Here is a 20,754-nt window from a genome sequence, read left to right as displayed (position 1 = left end):
GTACTGCTCCAGCGGGAAGGTAAACGGTGTTTCCGTGCGCTGCTCTGGTTCGCCAGAAGCGGCTTAGTCATGCTGGCCACATGACCCAGAAGCTGTACGCCGGCTCCCTCGGCCAATAAAGCGAGATGAGCGCCGCAACCCCAGAGTCGGCCACAACTGGACCTAATGGTCAGGGGTCCCTTTACTTTTACCTCCTGTTACATCATTCTCTGGTTGCATTTTTTCAGGATATGAACGCGGCAAACCCAGAAGTGTATACTTCCGGGTTTCGCCATGCACGCATGTGCAGAAGCACTCTGCGCACCTCGCATGTGCACAGAAGCGCTCTATCACGCCGCCCGCATGCGCAGAAGCGGCACTCTAGTTGTGGACTTTTCAGGGTGCGAACAGCACCCAGGAATGAATCAAGCCCATAACCAGAGGTATCACTGTATTGAATTAACTGTCACCCCCTTTGAAGGGAACCCTGGGAATTTTAGTTCCTTGTGCAAGGTTGGTTACCGAAGCCTAACCTAGAGGCTTCTCAGCATTGTGCTGCTCTTAGGATTTGGAGGAGTGGGGAGCCATAGCAGTTAAAGTTAAATGCTTGTAGGAGATTTTATATATATCAGCGCCAGCCAACATGGTCAGTGGCTAAGGTTGCTGAGAGATATAGTCTAGCAACATGTGGAGTGCCACAGGTTTCCCAACCCCATTCTGAAGCCATGAAAAAGAGTTGTTGCACACAAAGGGTAAGTTTCTTCACAGCAGATATTTAGTGTTGACAGCCTCTAGGCTTTGCAAGTGGTCAGTTTGGTCCTTCAGTACATTATGATTATGGTTCATCTGATGGTTGTCCTTTTGCTCGTAGAGGTTGTTGATATGATTTTCAGGCCGGAGCAACTTCCGCCACCTCCAGAGCCATATCCCACGACGCCCCTGCCACTTCCAGAACTTGAACCGCTTCTGATGCTGAGTCCTTCTCTGCGGCTCAGTCCATTTCCTCCTGCCATGCCGCTGTTGCTAACTACAGCTTCAGGAAGAAGAAGATGAAGAAGAAGAAGAAGAAGAAGAAGAAGAAGAAGAAGAAGAAGAAGATCATTTTAATTGCGGCACACTAATTTTAGAGAGATTCCCAAGTGAGACACTCATTCAGTTAAGCCTGTACAGGATATGATACAATTTGGCATAATACAAATTTCCCATGCATCAAAACATTGTAGAGAGGAGTTCCTTTTTTTCTGAAATCCAGCAGCTAGCTAGCCAGCCAGCCAGCCGGGTCCTTTTCTAAGAAATTCCATCTCACCCACCTCCCGTCATCCAGTTTTTTTCCATTTTTCTCCTAACAGTCACTATTCTACACCATCTGAGGATGTTCAGTCCCTACTGAGTTGTTTTCGGTCTTGTCCTCCTGCTTTTTTAAAAAAGTACTTCAGCAAATTAAGGGTCCACTTTAGGAGAATGAGTTCCCTGTTGGTATATGATATTCACACTTAAAAGCTTTGGGAATATTCGGAACATTTAATGTGCAAACAATCTGAATCCTTATTCATTAGGGGCTATAACTTAGGGAAGGTTCGTAGCTCGGTGGTACAGCAACTACTTTGCAAGCAGAAGGTCCCAGCTGCAACCTCAGGTATCCCCAGGTAGAGCAGGTAAAAGGATTTCTGCCTGAAACCCCAGAGAGCTACTGCCAGTCAGAGTAGACAGTGCTGAGCTAATGGACCAATGGTCTGATGCAGTACAGTGGTACCTCGGGTTAAGTACCGTATTTTTTGCTCTATAGGACGCACTTTTTCCCCTCCAAAAAATGAGGGGAAGTGTGTGTGTGTGTGTCCTATGGAGCGAATGCAGGCTCCTTGGTTTCAGCGATAGCAATGCGAAGCCTCCAAAGCGCAGAGGGAGCACTCTCTCCGTGCTCTGGAGGCTTCGCATTGCTTTCACTGAAGCCTGGAGAGCGAGAGGGGTAGGTGCGCACCGCCCCCTCTCGCTCTCCAGGCTTCAGGGATAGCCGCCTGAAGCCTTTGGAGCACAGTGGGACCTCGCGCTGCACTCCGAAGGCTTCAGGTTCCTTTTGCTGAAGCCGGGAGAGCAAGACTCTCCTGGCTTCAGCGGAGAGGGAGATCTGCACAGCGCCCCTTCAGCGAAGCGGGGGGAGAAATGGAAGGGGCTCCGTTTCTCCTGCCACTTCGCTGAAGGGGTGCTGAGCAGAGAGGGGGAGAATTATTTTTTTCCTGTTCTCCCCCTCCTATGGTCCGGTGCGTCCTATGGTCCGGTGCATCCTATAGAGTGAGAAATACGGTACTTACCGTATTTTTTGCCCTATAGGACGCACTTTTTCCCCTCCAAAAATGAAGGGGAAATGTGTGTGTGTCCTATGGGGCGAATGCAGGCTTTCGCTGAAGCCTGGAGAGCGAGAGGCGTCGGTGTGCATCGACCCCTCTTGTTCTCCAGGCTTCAGGAAGCTATCCGCAAGCCTTGGGAGCCCGGCGGGTGTGCCCGCCAGGCTCCCAAGGCTTGCGAGCGGCAGGAGGCAGCCCGAAGCACAGGGCGCGCTGCGGAGCACGCCCCGTGCTTCGGGCAGATGTCCACAAGCCTTGCGCGCCCGGCGGGAAGTCCCAGCAGGCGCGCAAGGCTTGGGGCGGCAGCCTGCTGCTCGAAGCATGGGGGCGCTGCAGAGCACGCCCCGTGCTTCGGGCAGATGTCCGCAAACCTTGCGCGCCCGGCGGGAGGTCCCGGCAGGAGCGCAAGGCTTGCGGGCGGCAGCCTGTTCTGGGGGCTGTGGTCGGGGGAAGCTCGGGCTTCCCCAGCCCCAGCCCCGCGGCTGGTGGGGGAAAATACTTTTTTAAAAAAAATCCCCCCCCCAAAAAAACCTAGGTGCGTCCTATGGGCCAGTGCGCCCTATAGGACGAAAAATACGGTAATTCGTTCCGGAGGTCCGTTCTTAACCTGAAGCACCACTTTAGCTAATGGGGCCTCCTCCTGCTGCTGTGCCACTGGAGCACGATTTCTGTTCTCATTTTGAAGCAAAGTTCTTAACCTGAAGCAATATTTCTGGGTTAGCGGAGTCTGTAACCTGAAGCGTATGTAACCCGAGGTACCACTGTATAAGGGAATATCCTTCCTCCTGCCCCCACATGCTGTACTGGGCGTCTCCTGCATCTGGAGAGTGGATTTGGTGAGGCGCTGAGAGAGGAGAGAGGGAAAGCTTCACTGCACCAGTGACAGTCCTTGCTCTGGCTTCCAGTGGAATGGGGTACTTGAATCTGGCCCAGGTGCTTCAGAAATATGCTGTCGTTGCAAACCCAGAATGCCAGCACAAAATCTTTGGCTACTTACATATGTTTACAGCACTGCCATATTCTCCAGACATCCTGTTTGGGGAAAGAAAAAGAAAAAAGAAAAAAGTGAGCAATTCCGTATTCCACATCCTCCTTCTTCTCAAGCTAGTCTGCAGATACTATTGCATCATGCACCCTTTCAGGTCTACTCCAAGCTAAGCCCCACTGAATTCAGTAGGACTTACTCCCAAGTAAGAGTATACAGGGTTCAATGGATCTTACTGTTGAGCAGGGATACTCACTGGTATTTGGGTGTTTGTTGGCTGCTGAAATTACCTTGCCCAAAAGTGTCTCATAAAATCATTCAGCTAACAAAATGCCTTGTAAATCAACCTGAAATTGTCCATTGCAAAATTGATTTCAATTGTCTCTTTGTTTCTTGAAATGTCAGTTGCAACTGATGGCACAGCTAACATTAACAGCATGTTAATTATTCTGGCCTGCAGGGACGCTATTGTGCCCCCCAGGCTTGTGGTGTCTTTGTTCCCAGCAAAACAAAACAAAAATCCCACCTTGCACTTCTCTCAGTAATTACACCTGCCTGCAACTTGCTTTCTTCTCCATGAAAGACTGGTTGTCTCTCTCAGCTTGAAAAGTTTAAATCTGCCAGTTGCTGTTCGTTGTTGTTTAAGATAAATTTTATAAATGCGCTTCAATGGGGAAAACAGAGTTGACACAGAAATTGGTGGTGCAATTTGAGTCACTGCATTTGCTAAAATGCAGTCAAACTCATTCTTTCTGCAGCAATTGCAGGAATAAAGGTAAAGGGACCCCTGATCATAAGGTCCAGTCGTGACCGACTCTGGGGTTGCGGCGCTCGTCTCATTTTATTGGCCGAGGGAGACGGCGTACAGGTTCCGGGTCATGTGGCCAGCATGACTAAGCCACTTCTGGTGAACCAGAGCAGCGCATGGAAACGCCGTTTACCTTCCCGCTGGAGCGGTACCTATTTATCTACTTGCACTTTGATGTGCTTTTGAACAATTGCAGGAATAGGTTCTGATAAATAGCGAAAATGGCTCAGAGTGCAGTATCGATTCGGCAGCAGTTGCTGATGCTCTTTGTCAATGAAATTTGGCTAAAGTGTGAATGAAAACTCGATTTCTGCAACATTCGAGTACATTCCTGCCATTGAGAATGTAAGTACAGTATAGGATTGCAGCCTTGCTGTTGTTATCTGTTATTGCTCATGGCTCATAAATGTGGCAAAGCATCACCTCTGTACAGGGATGAGGATCCCATGGCCCTCCAGACATTGTCAGAATCAAACTCCCAGCCAGCATGACCTACAATCACGGATGATGAGAACTGTAGACCATCAACACACGGAGGACCACAGGATTCCCATTCTGAATATGAGCATTGCTAGACTGAATTCATTTTTACTTGCTAGCATTATTGTTAGTAAAGCAAATTGCTTGATAATCTACTTACATTGTGTAGATTGTATTCACATACAGTGAATACTGCAAGGCAACTTTTTTAAAACAAACAAACCAACAAACAAGCATTAGTGCTATACTAGTACTGCCACTGTTCACTGGGTGATTGCATTATCTAGTCTTTATATAAAGGGGAAAGCAACATTTCCCATTATTTTTTCAAGCAGCACTGAATGAAACTGATCATGTGCCCTCTTCAGGATTTGCTGGCAAAACTGGCTTCCCCTGTCCCTATAGCACTGAGCTTCATCAAACTAGCTAGAAGCTTGTTAGTATCACCCAGGCTTATTTATTATTATTGCTATTATTATTATTATTGCTCCAACACTGACTGTACAGGAGGATGAAGATGGGGGATGTAGAGGCAGCATTAACAATATAAGATTGCTTGTCATTACATGAGACAATGGTGGTGGAATCTAATCACATATTAAAAATGTTCTGGAAATGCTTTTTTAAAGCCTTTTAAAAAATACATTGAATTTTCCATAAGGCTCACCATCGCCATCCAGTGTCACCTTGTATATTGCACTTAAAAGGTTTTATTTGCAGCTGTACTGTATAGCTGAGTCCAGTGTTCTGATCTCAGAAGATTGTGATGGGATTTAAACAACAACAACAACAGAACAAATCAACATTTGAAGTAGACAGGGCAACAGGGTAAATGAGAACAGAACCTTTTGAGATCAGTTCCTGGATTCTCAAGAATAAATTGAGGAGTAAAACACATCAATGCCAGAGAAAATGGTGAGTATGGAAACAAAGCCACTTCCGAGCTAGGGAGGAGGTGGGATTGCGGGCTTCACGCCCCTCCCCACACTCGCGGGGGCTGCCTTCCGCCCCCGCGATATCAGGGAATCCTCGGACGCGTCATCCCCGGGCCAGCCAATTGGCTGGCCCGGGGGGGCGTGGCCACGCTACATTTAGGTCTGGCGTGGCCAAGGCTCTTCCTTTTTTCCGCGCTGCAGCTAGCCAGGTTTTCCCCTTCCCTTCCACCTGTTAGGCTAGGCTCCCTGACGTTGCTATGGACTTTGGTTGGTCGCCGTCAAGGGGCCTGGTAGGAATTTTTCCAGTTGGCAGATTGGCACCAGCCACGTGGTTTTCGCCTACCTCGTAGCAAACCGTCACAACTCCCCGGTATTGGCGGTTAGGCATTGGTAAGGGTATTGCTCTATTGTTATGCAGATGAAGAGGGAAGGAAGCGCCATCACCTTCCCCCAAAACAAAATGGTAGTCCAGTAAAGGATTCCGGGGGGCGTGGCCTTGTCCTAAGCCTATGGAGGTGTGGGCCCACGGCACGCCCCAAGCGGTAACTCCGGGGGGAGCTCCTAGTTGACGTGCCTCAGCAGGACTCCCCCTACTGGTGGTTAACCCTTACCGGTCTTCTAGCAAGCGGGCTGAAGCCGGATAGTTGTTAGGACCAGTGCCTAAGCCAATACCGCTCAATTCCTGTAATCAATAAAGTTGTGGCCTAATTTGACCCATTAACCCGAATTCTTGTGTCTCGTGTCGTTATTTCTGAGGGGGGAGGCAAGAACTCGCCACGCAACTAGTCCTCGTGTGGACAGCCTGTCAGCCATGCCATTGGTTTTCATCACACCCACCTCCATTCTTCTCCTTCCAGGAGGGTCCTGTAGGTGGCAATCTCAATATCCAAGGCTAGCTTAATATTCAAAAGTTCCTGATAATCACGCAAAAGGCGGGCCAGCTCCTCCTTAGCCTTCTGCATGGCATTCTCCAGTTCCAACAGCTTTTCCCTTGCATCTTTGAGGGCTATCTCTCCACGTTCTTCAGCTTCAGCAATAGATGACTGAAGATGGACACACTATGGAGAAAACGCAAAGAACAGAAATCAGCTCACATAGAAATCAGCCCATATAACCAGAGCTTCTTTTGGGGAGCTTTTTTTCAGGGCAAGCATTAGCCATTTTAATTATTATTTCTTATTTTCAGAAATTTTCCATATGCCCAGTACAGTCTCAAACTGATACAAGAATTACCATAAGAACACTAACTTAAGAACATAAAGGTAAAGGGACCCCTGACCATTAGGTCCAGTCGTGACCGACTCTGGGGTTGCGGTGCTCATCTCACTTTATTGGCTGAGGGAGCTGGCGGAGAGCTTCCGGGTCATGTGGCCAGCATGACTAAGCCACTTCTGGCAAACTAGAGCAGCGCACGGAAACGCCGCTTGCCTTCCTGCCGGAGTGGTACCTATTTATCTATTTGCACTTTGATGTGCTTTCGAACTTCTAGGTTGGCAGGAGCAGGGACCAAGCAACGGGAGCTCACCCCGTTACTGGGATTCAAACCGCCAACCTTCTGATCAGCAAGTCCTAGGCTCTGTGGTTTAACCCACAGCACCACCCGCATCCCTCTTAAGAACATAGCGCACAGCTTTCTAACAAATTGAAATAAAACAGCCAAAGGCAAAAGTTCTTACACAGTCACAATCTCCATTTCATTGTCAAGTACAAGTTAGCAAACGTCTTGACAAAAGGTCTACCCATAAATTTAAGAATTGGGGCTTTAAGAATTTACACCACAAGTGACAGTGCTTTGAATGTTTCAAATGCTTCTTTCTGCCTCTAAATGAACGCTTCATTCATTTGGATTACTGGAGTCCATTTTTTGCCCTTAACTATCAGATGTAGCTATGCAGTAAGTCAAAAACATCTTAGGAATCATTGTAGTGCATGAAATTTGGTGCCTTCTAAATCAGGGGTCAGCAACCTTTTTCAGCCGTGAGCCGGTCCACCGTCCCTCAGAACATAGCTGTCAACTTACAGATTTGAAAATAAGGGATCAGCAGCCTCGAAAATAAGGGATCAGCAGCCAAAATAAGGGATTTTCCGGGCACAAGTATGTTCAGCTTCTGAGCCCCTCTGAGCCAAAAGCAGAAAGCCCAGCCATCAGCCAAACAAAGCCTCAAGCGGTGGTTCTCACAGCTCAGCAACCCAGCAAAGGGGATGCAGCAAGGAAAACCACTGTCACCTCTCTGCTGGGAAGCTCTGAGCAAAGGCGAATCCCCAGGCAACGAGGCCGATTTGATCAGCACAAGGCATGCAAGCTCCACCCCCCAGTCGTTCTTATACTCCTTATTGGGTGAGCAACACAGCCAAGCAACCCAGTTGGAGCCTCCCTCCTCCCTGGCCAGCAGGGAGGGAGGGAGAGGAGCTGCTTCCTTTGAAACCCGGGAAATTTAAGGGACATCATCAATAAGGGACAGCAGCGGGACACGGCGCTGGGATAAGGGAGTTTCCTGCCAAATAAGGGACAGTTGACAGCTATGCCTCAGACCATGTGGTGGGCCAGACTATATTGGGGGGGGACACACAAATTCCTATGCCCCACAAGTAACCCAGAGATGCATTTTAAATAAAAGGACACATTCTACTCATGTAAAAACATGCTGATTCCTGGACTGTCCGCGGGCTGGATTGAGAAGGCGATTGGGCCGCATCCGGCCCATGGGCCTTAGGTTGCCTACCCCTGTTCTAGATGATGTTGGACTCCAGGTCCCAACAGCCCCAGCCAGAATGACTAACAGGAATGATTTGCCTATTCCTGATTTAGCCCCCAATTTTTTCAAAGGTAAAATTATTTCCTGCACTTATTGAGGCATAGCATGTTACAGATTATCAGACCAGAATACATCTTTTTGAAAGAAAACTAAAAAAAAAAAAAATGTTCACAACTCAAAAATCCGTATTTACATTTTGAAGTTTGTAGCAGTCATAATTTAAAGGATTCGTGACACACCTGTATTTATGGAATGCCAAACAGGTAAATGAGAGAATCATACTGTGTTGTGAAATCAGCAAAAATATTTATAAACCAGGAACTGAATTATTTAGTTGAAATGGATTCAAGGCATATTTGTAGAATCAAACATAAATATTATTGCCAGCCTTGGGCTTAACTCAAGATCATTTCTTCACAAGGTGATGCTAAAACATCCTGAAAGCAGGGTGAATATCACAGGTGGGGAACCTGTGGCACTTCAAATCTTGATGAACTACAACTCCCATCATCATTGACCATCGGCCAGGCTGTCTGGAGCTGATGGGAGTTGGAGTCCAACAGAATCTGGAAAGCCACAGTTTCCCCACCCTGAGTGTATATAAACTCACACCAAATATTGCAAAACCATAGTAAAACTGCTGGAGCTAATTAGTGCTGGATTGACTTGTTTTCCAGAAAGCATTACTGCTATTAAATTCTTAATTAGCTAACAATACATTCACTCCATTAAAAGTCTTTTCCCAAACCACTGCAATGTGCACTATTCACTGTAACATTATTAGACCATGGATGAGAACCATGTGGCTCTCCAAACGTTATTGGACTACAACTCGCATCATCCATGACCTCTGATTTTGCTAGCTGAGGCTGATAGGAACTGAATTCCAACAACTTATGGAGAACCTCTGCGGCAGAGCAATCACTGGATGCAAACAAACAACCTTTGCTATGCATATCTGCTAAAGCAATGTGCATCTTACTTGTTTCTTCACACTTTCCGTTTCTGATCTTAGTCTGTGGATGAGTCGATTCAACTCAGAAATCTCCATCTTGGAATTTTTCAAGGCATCGTCATGTTTCCTCGCTGTGAGCTGAAGTTCCTGAAACTGATTTTAATTGACATCATAAAGTGTAGCAGCAGCAGCAGCCAGTCTTAGGCCAAATCCATCACCAGTTGCAGCTGCCTGTAGCTACCAGTGGCTGAAGGTGAAAGAGGAGTTGGAGGGAAGCACTATGCCCCCAAAACAGGTTTAGGGGGCATGCAGGTGGAGTAGAGTGGGTTTGTCTCATTGCACAAGCAGACCTTGATCCACAAGTGAATACCCCACCTAGCACTAAGTTGAATTCCATCCATTAGTTCAATGGCATATTTCAGCATACAACTGCAAAAGCAAGAAGCAATAAAACAAAAAACCTTCCGAATCTTGAGTGTTGCTTTTGAATGCAGAAATTCCCAGACAAGAAGGATCTTAGCTCAGTGGCAAAGCATGTGTTTACATACAGGAGGTCCCTGGGCACCTCCAGTCAATAGGATCAAGGGACATGTGATGAGAAAGCCCTCTCCCTCTCTCTGCCCAAGACCTTGAGGAGCCATAGCAGCCAGCCAGAGTAGACAAGAGTGGGCTAGATATTTTTTTTAGAAGCAAGTCAATAGATTTTTATTGTTTTGAGCTCTTCTTTGCAACAAGAAAGCATGAGCCTAGGGCTTGCCAATCAGAAGGTTGGCGGTTCGAATCCCCGTGATGGGGTGAGCTCCCGTTGCTCTGTCCCAGCTCCTGCCAACCTAGCAGTTCGAAAGCACATCAAGTGCAAGTAGATAAATAGGTACCGCTCCGGCGGGAAGGTAAAAGACATTTCCGTGCACTGCTCTGGTTTGACAGAAGCAGCTTAGTCATGCTGGCCACATGACCCGGAAGCTGTATGCCGGCTCCCTCGGCCAATAAAGCGAGATGAGCGCCGCAACCCCAGAGTTGTTTGCAACTGGACCTAACGGTCAGGGGTCCCTTTACCTTTACAGTGCTCTAACTGCGGGAATTATTTTTAGGTGGGAAATTCTCATTAACTCTCCTATTTTGAATTTGTCAAGTTTCTTTAAGCAATGTTCAGTAGGCGGGCCACTTTCCACTTGCACTCTTTTCCTCCTTACAGCCACTGCCTCAATTGGTGAGATCCACCATGGCATCTTCTGTTCTAGAAGGTCTCTGTATTTCTCCCAGACTTTAAATAAGGATTTTATGATAATATGATTGGTAAAGTCCTTATGTACTTTCCATAGATCAGGTACGCATTCCAACCATACCTGATATTAAATCCTTCAAGATCTAATAAGTCTGGGTTCCCCATTGAACACCAATCCCTCAACCAGGTGAAACAGACCGCCTCATAGTACAGACTTATATCTGGCGGTGAGAAGCCTTCTCTGTCCTTAATATCAATTAAGTCTAGCTGTTTTGTTCTGGGTCTCTTCCCCTGCCAGATGAATTTTGAAATATATCATTGCCATTCCCTGAGACAGTCCGTCCCACCCAGTATCGGGATCGATTGAAAGAGAAACAATAGTTTGGGGAGCACATTCATTTTTATTATAGAGATCCTTCCTAAAAAGGATAGCTTCAATCTGCTCCAGGTGTCCAAATTTCTTCTGATGAATTTGTCAAGTTTCATATGGATTCGAGTGGCATTTTAACGGCCACATTTTGCATCGCTTGTCATGTTACTTGCCCAAGCCAGATGTACACACCTTGCTTTGGTACATGGCATCTGCTTCTGCTCGGCTCCTGTTGGCCATATCTTCATACTGAGCTTTGACTTCTGCAATGATGCTGTCCAGGTCCAGGTCACGGTTGTTGTCCATTGAGAGGATGATGCTGGTGTCACTTAGCTGCCCTTGCATCTGTGATAGCTCCTGTAAGTCACACAAAAATCTTAATCATTGGGTAGCCATTGCTCTATGGAATCCAGATAAGGGTAGGAATGTTTGCAATCAGTTTATTTCATGCAGGGAATCTCAGGTGGTCCTTAGGAGAGCACAAAGTATCCTCACCACTTCATACAGGGATCTCAAGAAGTTGAGTTCATCTGTCAGAGAAGCCACCCTGGTCTCCAGCTCCACCTTGTTCATGTAGGCCGCATCTACATCCTGGGAGGGGGAAATTACATTGAAGATCATAAAGGGTTAAGGACCAGTCAAATGAACACACAGCAGTAGAGGTATAGCCCAAGTTAAGCATTTGATGAAACTGCAGGGAGTAAATCACAGACTATGGGGCATTCCTCCTTTACTCTAGGGTCCTTTCAAATCTGCAATGCAAGGTCCTGGGCCTGCAGGGGAAGAACACTGAAAACACACCTCCCTCTGCCAAAAAAAAAAGGTGAATCCAGTTGGAGCAGGGAGGTAAAAATGGAAACACGTTGCATCCCACCTTCCAAACATAGGCCCTCATTTTTTTGGAAGTGCTGAAAGCCCTGAAATTACCATCATAGATCTCAGATTTGTGCCCTCCACTCTCCCAAACTTAAATCCTATGTTGAATGGAAGAGATTGTGCATCTATCTACCATCTATCTATATCTATCTATCTATCTATCTATCTATCTATCTATCTATCTATCTATCATCTATCTATCTATCTATCATCTATCTATCTATCTATCTATCTATATCTATCTATCATCTATCTATCATCTATCTATCTATCTATCATCTATCTATCTATATCTATCTATCTATCTATCTATCTATCTATCTCATCTATCTATCTATCATCTATCTATCATCTATCTATCATCTATCATCTATCTATCATCTATCTATCTATCATCTATTTATCATCTATTTATCATCTATCTATCTATCTATCTATCTATCTATCTGTCATCATCTATCTATCATCCATCTAGCTATCATCTATCTCTCATCTATCTATCCATCTAGCTATCATCTATCTATCTTTGTATCTATCATCTATCTATCTATCTATCTATCTATCTATCATCTATCTATCTATCTATCATCTATCTATCTATCTATCTATCTATCTATCTATCTACGATGGCATCAGCAGCTGATATCCTTGAGCAGCTGCTAGGGCTCCAGTGCTGTGGCAGGGCCCAGTACAGATGATGGTGGATTTGGAAGTCACCCACCATTTCAGATACTCATAAAACCCCCAATGTGGCATCATTCTAGAGCACTGTGGGAAATCTACATGGCAGATGACTTATTGTGCTGCCTCTGCCACCAGTCCTGCTACAGTTGCCTGCCACTGCTGCCACCATAATCTCTAGCAGGTAAGCCCACCAGGAGAGATCAACATCAGAGGAGGCACACCAGAGGGCTTTATTTTTCCCCAGTGCCCACTCAAACATGGAGCTCATTCTAGACATATGTGTTCATTTGTTTGTTTTTAATTTAACAAAACTCATGCACTGCTTTGATTGTAAATTCACTAGTTGCACACCCTCCAACATGCCACAGAGGAAAATCAGGAGAGCAGCTCCTGCACGAGTCATGTGACTTGTGTGAGAGTGTGGCCCCCCAAATGCACATCTTTCAGGGCTGCACTCTTGCGTGAGCCAAAACAGGACATCATGGGATCTGATCAGAAGCTTCTATAATTCCAGGATGTACCGCTTAAAGCAAGACAGTTGATGGGTAGGTTGCCTGTATATTTACATATTTCCACACTCACATACCCCTTCATTTACCTCCATTTGGAATAGGTGTGCAGAACTTTTTTCAGAGCAAAGGCCACATTCCTTTCTGTGCAGCCCCCCAGGGGACCGATACCAGAGGCCCATGTGGGCAGGGAAAGGAAGGTAGATTTTACATTTGTACAGAAGGCTGGCTTTCTCTCTCTCTCTCTCTCTCTCTCTCTCACACACACACACACACATGCAGCCTCTAGCCTTCACCCTGGCACACAAGAGTCATTATCAGAGTTCACGGACATTTCGGCCCGGATGCTATGAAGCCAGGCCAATGAGGAGAGAGAGAGTGTGGTTGTGTAGGAAGATTCCCCAGAGCCAGAAAGAGGCCTGGGCAGAGCTATATTCAGACCTCAGGGCTGAGGTATTTCACCCCTGATTTATAACGGGTGTCATCACTTTGCGTGCGTTTCAAGACTTGCCTTTTTTAGCAGTACAAATTCATTCTCAGCAGTGGTGCGCTTGTTGATTTCTTCCTCGTACCTTTTGAGAGTGAACGAAAACAAAAGCAAAGATTGTGATGGATCTGCGGCCATAATCTGTTCAATATCTGTTTAAAGTAAAAAAGGGGGGGCACAAAACTAGGGGAAACGCCACTGGCAAGGTGAAATAGAGAGTAAGGGGCTCTACTAATTTCTATTCTACAATGGCACTTCCCATCAAATGTGTAAACCATGATAGGAGACCTTTCTCAAAACAGGAGCAAAGAGTACCGTGCACTGGCAAGTGAATGTGGTGCCGATGAGGATTGCTAGTTTATTTGTGACTGATTAGCTTAGAGACTCAGAGAATGAGGGGGATGGTCAAGGAGAAGCTGGGTACTTTTGCAAGACTGTTTGCATTTCTAATTAAAAGCTAAAGGTTGCATTTCAGTGGGCTGAAGATCTTTGGTTCAAGCCTAATGTGCTTTACCAGATGAATTTGTTCTTTAACATCTATGGCTTGTCAGTTGTTCCTAATTAAATTTAGTGTTATGCTACACACGGCTGCTTTGGTGCAGGGGAAGTGCCTGTGAAGATACGGATAACACAGCTGCCTGCATTTGAGAGCTGCTGTTCGGATCGTAGCTATGAAGGTTGTCATGATGAGCTCCTGAACTTCAAAATGTACGTCTCCATCACTGGGGAATTGCACTCCGGGTGGGAAGAACTGAGCGTTGGCCTTGCCTTTCCTCACCTACCTGCGCTTAAAGTCTTCCACCAGATCCTGCATGTTCTTCAGTTCTGAACCCAGCCTCCCTCTTTCACCCTTTAGAGAGTCTAGATGTTTCCTCAGGCTGTTGGTGTAGGCCTCAAAGAGGGAATCCATGTTGCTCTTCGCATGGGAGATGGGTTGCTGCTGCAGGAGGTTCCATTTGGTCTCTAGGACTTTGTTCTGCTGCTCGAGGAATCGAACCTGAGGATCAAACAGATTGAGACGGAGGCTGAGTGTCTTTGCAAGTACCCAACAGAGCACTGGTGAGCAGCTTCAACATGCATATAGGAATGGCCAAGGGTAGTCGCACTGCAGCTCTAAGCCCTTCCAGGCATAGCATGGAGAGCAATTGTACTAAAATGTCACATGACATAAAAGAAAAGAAACTGAACTGTTGAATATTTTAGTGCAAATTTTGAAGTCCAAAATGCTCGAATTCAGGTTTCGACTCTAAAGGACAGGGCACTCTCTATCAGGGGTAGCCAATGTGATGCCCTTCAGAAGTTGTTGGACCACAACTCCCATAAGTTCCATCCAGCACAATCAATGGTCGGGGATGGTGGGAGTTGTGGTACAGCAACATCTGACTGGAGGTCACAATATTGGCTATTCCTGATATTACAGTGGTACCTCGGGTTACATACGCTTCAGGTTATAGACTCCACTAACCCAGAAATATTGGCTGGGGTTAAGAACTTTGCTTCAGGATGAGAACAGAAATTGTGCAGCGATGGCACGGCAGCAGCGGGAGGCCCCATTAGCTAAAGTGGTGCTTCAGGTTAAGAACAGACCTCTGGAACAAATTAAGTACGTAACCAGAGGTACCACTGTAATTGCAAAGGTAACCCTTATGTAGTCAAAACAATTCCATCCATGCTGTAGATGGTAGTATCTGCACTCATGGGGGAACCCCAATTTTGCAAAAGCACACACACACAAAATCAGAACACCACGTGGAAAGGGGAACATCCAAAGCAGCACATTGAGGACAGTATGCTGAGTGACCACAAAATGCTGGCTATTGAAGGAGGGCATGGAAAACTTCCTGAGAGGAGGGAGAGGAAATGGAATGGAGTCCTGGAAAAGGGCATGGCTGGCTGGCTCGCTGGCTGGAACCCTTAACAGAGCACTCCACACTGTGACATTGGATGCATAACTGCCTGAATAAAAGGTAAGTCTGCATGATAATGCTTAACATTCTATTATTATTTTCCTTGCCAAATCCTGTACATACAAGATGTTTTCTAAACACCCTGGTCCTGATTCAGCTGTAGTTGCAGAAACAATTGCTGGCCTTGGATGAAAGTGGTCTCACTCTCTGTTCAATATGATTTGGATAAACACTGCAGTATGCATGAGCAACCAGATGTTAATATCCATTGACTGGCTGCACACACAAATGTCTACTTCTGCAAATGGATATCACTTGCTGGATGGAGATGCATGCCATCATAAGCAATCATAAAGCTTTCAAATTGGGGGAAGAGAATCAAATTAGGAAAATTTGTTTTCTTTTCAATTTTATTTCTTCTCTAGCACATAGGAAGCAGCATCACAGGAAGTCTTGTGGTGTATTGTGTGTCCCATCCAGTCTACATTGAAGAAATCACCTGATTGCTTTACTATGTAGCTTGCAACCCATGTTCCCCTACACTAAAATAGCCAGGTAAATTTCCTTTGGCTTAGATGGAAAACTATGAATTTTAATTTACAGATATTAGAGTATGGAATTTGATTCAGACATCCTTCCTGAACAACGAGAAGCTGCTCTACCTTTTGTTTATTTAACCTCCTTGGGCTTTGCATCTCGTTCCCCCCCCCCCCCCCCAGGAAGAACAATGCTGAGAGTTTGTTGGGCTCCCACAAGACTTGTCAAGATATGTGTTATGGAGTGGTTTTACATTATGGAGTTGCCTTTCAATATTCTATATCTATCTCTCTATCTCTCTGTCTCTCTATCTGTCACAGCAGGTCTTAAAAATTGCCAAAAAAGTAAGTTAAACCCAAATGCATCATGCCATGATATTACAACATGATGTTTTTGCTCAAATGGAAACAGGGGTTGTACCCAGAATACATTGTTAGAAGATCTTCTTACAAATGTAAAGAAGAAGAAGAAAAGTTTGGATTTGATATCCCGCTTTATCACTACCCAAAGGAGTCTCAAAGCAGCTAACATTCCACTTTCCCTTCCTCCCCCACAACAAACAATCTGTGAGGTGAGTGGGGCTGAGAGACTTCAGAGAAGTGTGACTGGCCCAAGGTCACCCAGCAGCTGCATGTGGAGGAGCAGGGAAGCGAACCCGGTTCACCAGATTACGAATCCACCGCTCTTAACCACTACACCACACTGGCTAACTGAAAAGAGCCCATTTCCTTAACATCATCAAGCTTCATTAGAAGATTTCCAAATAAATTTGAAAAAGGACAGTCTTATTAAATCATCCATCTGTCCTCATTCTATGAATTAAGGTTCAGTGTTTCTACTAAAATGTCTATTTTTCATTTATTTTAATTTGCCATAATAAAAAGACAGGCAGAATCCAAGAAAGCTGACCCATTCCCAGATTTAGATAATAATTGGCCAAAGTAGATGCCTATATAACCATCAGTGTGTCCATAGGTGGTGACAAGTGAGATAAGAATCGTAAAGTATTTGTACGAAGGGGGGAAGAGGCAGATAAATTATATATATTTCAAAAATGTAAGAACTAACATAATCACAGGCATATCAATTTGGAGTACTGCTAAATATTTCCTGTTTGACAAAGGAATTTAGTAACAGTTTAGTAATATGTAACAACAGTACGAAACGGTTAGTTAACACAGGAGCTCAAAAATCCTACCTTGTCTATAAAGGAAGCAAATTTGTCATTGAGGTTCTTGATCTGCTCTCTTTCTTCCCTGCGTACTTTCTGGATCTCAGGATCAATTTCCAGGTTAAGTGGCGCCAGGAGGCTCTGGTTAATGATGACTTCTGGGATGCTCCCCGGAGGATGGGAAAGAAACCCAGGGCCATTCCTTCCATTGCCAAAGTTGCCATTGGCCCATCCACCACCAGGAAATCCACCAAAACTAACCCCAGCATTGCTACCAAATCCACCTCCACGATGTGCACCTCCAGGAACCACACTCTGGGAGATGCGCTTAGTACCCCCCAGATTGTAAAGGCTTCTACTGTAAATGCCACCAATTCCACTTGCTGCTCCGGCGCTTCTTCGGCTAGGAGAGGAGGCATTGACCCTGCCCCCTCCGAAAACAATTGCAGAACCAGCACTAAACCTCCTCCCTCCATTCAGAGCTCTGGCATTCAGCTGTCGACTCATTGCGGCATAAAGGTGGCGGCGTAGAGAGAGATGAACAGTCCAAAATCCTCTCCAAATCTTCCTTTATATGGCTTTCAGGAGCTGGGCTTGGTTGGAGAAGTGAAATGAAAGAAATTCGAACTATTCACAGGCTTGGTTAGTCTGGCACCAGCCCATCCTTTCTTGAAGCCCACTAAATAACATGTCCACACCTAGTGGGTCTGGGTGAAATGCAAAAAATGACTTTCATTGAGATTATCAGACGTTCACCTTGCAAACATTTTAACTCCAGAAGCCTACCCCTATATAATTAACACAGTATCTGCCTCTAGTTGAAATCCATATTTCATCATCCTTGTCAGTCATGACCAACATAGGTATTAAATTGTCAGCTATAAACATTCAGAAAGCTTTTATTCCCCCCCCCTTTAGTTTCTTGCTACTATTTACTGCAGTCAAGTAAATCTATCCCTCCTTCATTGGTAATTTATGGGAGTGGTTGACAATTTCTGAAGTATATTGCCCGTCCCCCTTCCATTCAGAAGTTATTATTATTTATCTTTTTAAAAAAGAATATTATTGATTTTTTCACAATTTTATACATTTTAACTTAACCATTTCAAACATTAAAATAAGACCACATTACAAGGTATTTTGAACCTTCGGACCTACTTCCCTCCCTCCATGGGTTCCATATTTAAGATTAAATGTCTTGCATCTTTTACCATTGTCCATCTGTTATATATCCGTAGTTACCATAGCTAATTCCACATTACAAGTGTCATTACGTCCCTGCCATCGTTGCATGCATTATTATTTAATTATCCACTTTGAGGGACAATTCTGAAAGGCAATCTGTAAATACAGAAAGGGAGGCATGTGGATTTCTAAGTTAAATATTGAAATTGACTTCCTGCCACAGACAGGCCTCCAGCTACAAATGCTATGGGTTTTTTTTTGGGGGGGGGGAGGGAATGACCTGATTACCAAGGAAAAAACAAACCCCTTTAAAATGCTAAGGATCCCTGGGCAATGAATGCATGTGTGAGAAGAGGGACACTTACCCCATTCCTATTTATTAGAGTGTCTGTGTAGAACCCAGACAACTGTACAGCCCCCGATCCTTCCTCTGCTGGCACTGGGTCTGTGGTCCCGATTCCTGGGCCCATAACCATGTTAGGATCGTCCTACTCTTGTGTAGCACTGTGGTCTAAACCACTGAGCCTTGGGCTTGCCGATCAAAAGGTCAGCAGTTTGAATCCCTGCAACGGGGTGAGCTCTCATTGCTCGGTCCCAGCTCCTGCCAACCTAGCAGTTCGAAAGCATGTCAGAGTGTAAGTAGATAAATAGGTACCACTCCAGCGGGAAGGTAAACGGTGTTTCCGTGCACTGCTCTGGTTTCGCCAGAAGTGGCTTAGTCATGATGGCCACATGAACCGGAAAAACTGTCTGCAGACAAACACCGGCTCCCTCGGCTTGTAAAGCGAGATGAGCGCCGCAACCCCAGAGTCATTCGCGACTGGACTTAACTGTCAGGGGTCCCTTTACCTTTAATCTCGTGCAGGACCCTGGCAGAGGCACATGCCCAACTGGCAAGTTCTCTCCCTCCTGGTCTGTCGTTCGGAAGCTTCAAAAGCTTTCTTCAGCCCGAACATCACAGCAACTGATACCACCGGAGCACGATTTCTGTTCTCATCCTGAAGCAAAGTTCTTAACCCGAGGTACTATTTCTGGGTTAGCAGAGTCTGTAACCTGAAGCGTATGTAACCTGAAGCGTATGTAACCCGAGGTACCACTGTATTTACATATAATACACTCGGAGCATTCTGCCTTAGCCCCTTCCTCTTTCTCATCAGAGAGCAAAGAGAGAAAGAAACAAAGGACAATAGTCCTACATCGCGGAACACAGTAACACAAAACATCCTGTCTCCGTCACTTTCCACACTGTGGAATGAAAACATACACCGTCATGTGATAGACAACAATCCCATGACTGCAAACACGGAGCAAGAATCCTAACATGGAGCACCACTTACCAACATTCAACTGAGTGTCGCAAGAACATAAGAAGAGTTCTGCTGGATCAGGCCAGTGGCCCATTTAGTTCAACATCCTATTCTCACATAGGCCACCCAGATGCCTGTGGGGAAACCCTCAAGCAGGGCCTGAGCACAAGAGCATTCTCCCCTTCCGCGGTTCCCAGCCAGTAGTATTCTGGTGTCTCTAGGGCAGGGTTTCCCAAACTTGGGTCTCCAGCTGTTTTTGGACTACAACTCCCATCATCCCTTGCTAGCAAGACCAGTGGTCAGGGATGATGGGAATTGTAGTCCAAAAGCAGCTGGAGACCCAAGTTTGGGAAACACTGCTCTAGGGCAGGGTCACTTGCATTCATTAACCATGTTAAATATCTGCGTAAGATATACTGAGGTGGATTTTTTTTTAAAGTTTAAGGAAAATGAGGTCCTACTGGGATCTTTGGAATGCTGTAAGAATATGATTAGGAAATAATAATTTAAAAAATAGCTATACAGTTGTACCTCGGATTACATACGCTTCAGGTTACACACTTCGCTAACTCAGAAATAGTGCTTCAGGTTAAGAACTTTGCTTCAGGATGAGAATAGAAATCGTGCTCCAGCGGTGCGGCAGCAGCAAGAGGCCCCATTAGCTAAAGTGGTGCTTCAGGTTAAGAACAGTTTCAGGTTAAGTACGGACCTCCGGAATGAATTAAGTACTTAACCCAAGGTACTATTGTAACTTATTTTAAGGGACTGTTATTATAGGATAGTTTGTCCATCCTATAATAATGAATGATAATGTTGTATGTTTTTTGTATTGATATGGTACATGTGTGTGTGCAGTAAATGTATAAATGAATTGTTTGGGTTTCTTTTAATATAATATTAAAGCAGAGGTTGCCAACATGGTGCCCATGGGCACACATGAGCCCATCAAAGACTTTGCAGGTGCCCACAGCACCCCCTCCTTCCACCTTGCTGAAATTAGGCTTGAAACGCTCATTCTACTGTAGCCAAAAGCACAGCTTGTGGGTATGTGGTGCCCATTGCAGTTTCTCCCAGGGCTTTTTTTTCCAGCTGGAACTCACCAGAACTCAGTCCAGCACCTCTCAGTTCTTATAAGACCACAAGGGAGGCATTCGTAGTGAGTTCAGCACCTCTTTTTCTAGAAAAATAGCACTGGTTTCTCATGCTTGTAAATGTGCCCATGGGCCCAAAATGGTTTGTGAAAGACACTGGAAGAA

General features: G+C 45.4%; 1 protein-coding gene across 2 annotated transcripts; it reads right to left on the bottom strand.

Annotated features, from left to right (window-relative positions):
- Positions 1–572: 572 nt before the first annotated feature.
- On the bottom strand, positions 573–19,148 carry LOC308470945 (keratin, type II cytoskeletal 75-like). 2 transcript variants are annotated; one of them, XM_080994684.1, is made up of 10 exons: positions 18,557–19,148; positions 17,034–17,713; positions 14,174–14,388; positions 13,416–13,476; positions 11,331–11,426; positions 11,028–11,192; positions 9,268–9,393; positions 6,367–6,587; positions 3,319–3,353; positions 573–1,012 (listed from the first exon to the last, which is right to left on the bottom strand). In XM_080994684.1, the coding sequence occupies exons 2-10, from the start codon at positions 17,511–17,513 to the stop codon at positions 822–824; spliced, it is 1,590 nt and encodes a 529-aa protein (XP_080850810.1). In that variant the 5' UTR covers positions 17,514–17,713; positions 18,557–19,148; the 3' UTR covers positions 573–821. The 2 variants fall into 2 exon arrangements, with proteins under 2 accessions (XP_080850810.1, XP_080850809.1); XM_080994683.1 differs by having other exon boundaries at positions 17,034–19,148.
- Positions 19,149–20,754: the final 1,606 nt, after the last annotated feature.

Source organism: Podarcis pityusensis (genome assembly GCF_964106645.2).
Source record: "Podarcis pityusensis genome assembly, chromosome: 2".
Classification (NCBI taxonomy): Eukaryota; Metazoa; Chordata; class Lepidosauria; order Squamata; family Lacertidae; genus Podarcis; species Podarcis pityusensis.
Note: the sequence above shows the minus strand (reverse complement) of the source record. Positions and strands in the feature narration are given on the sequence as shown.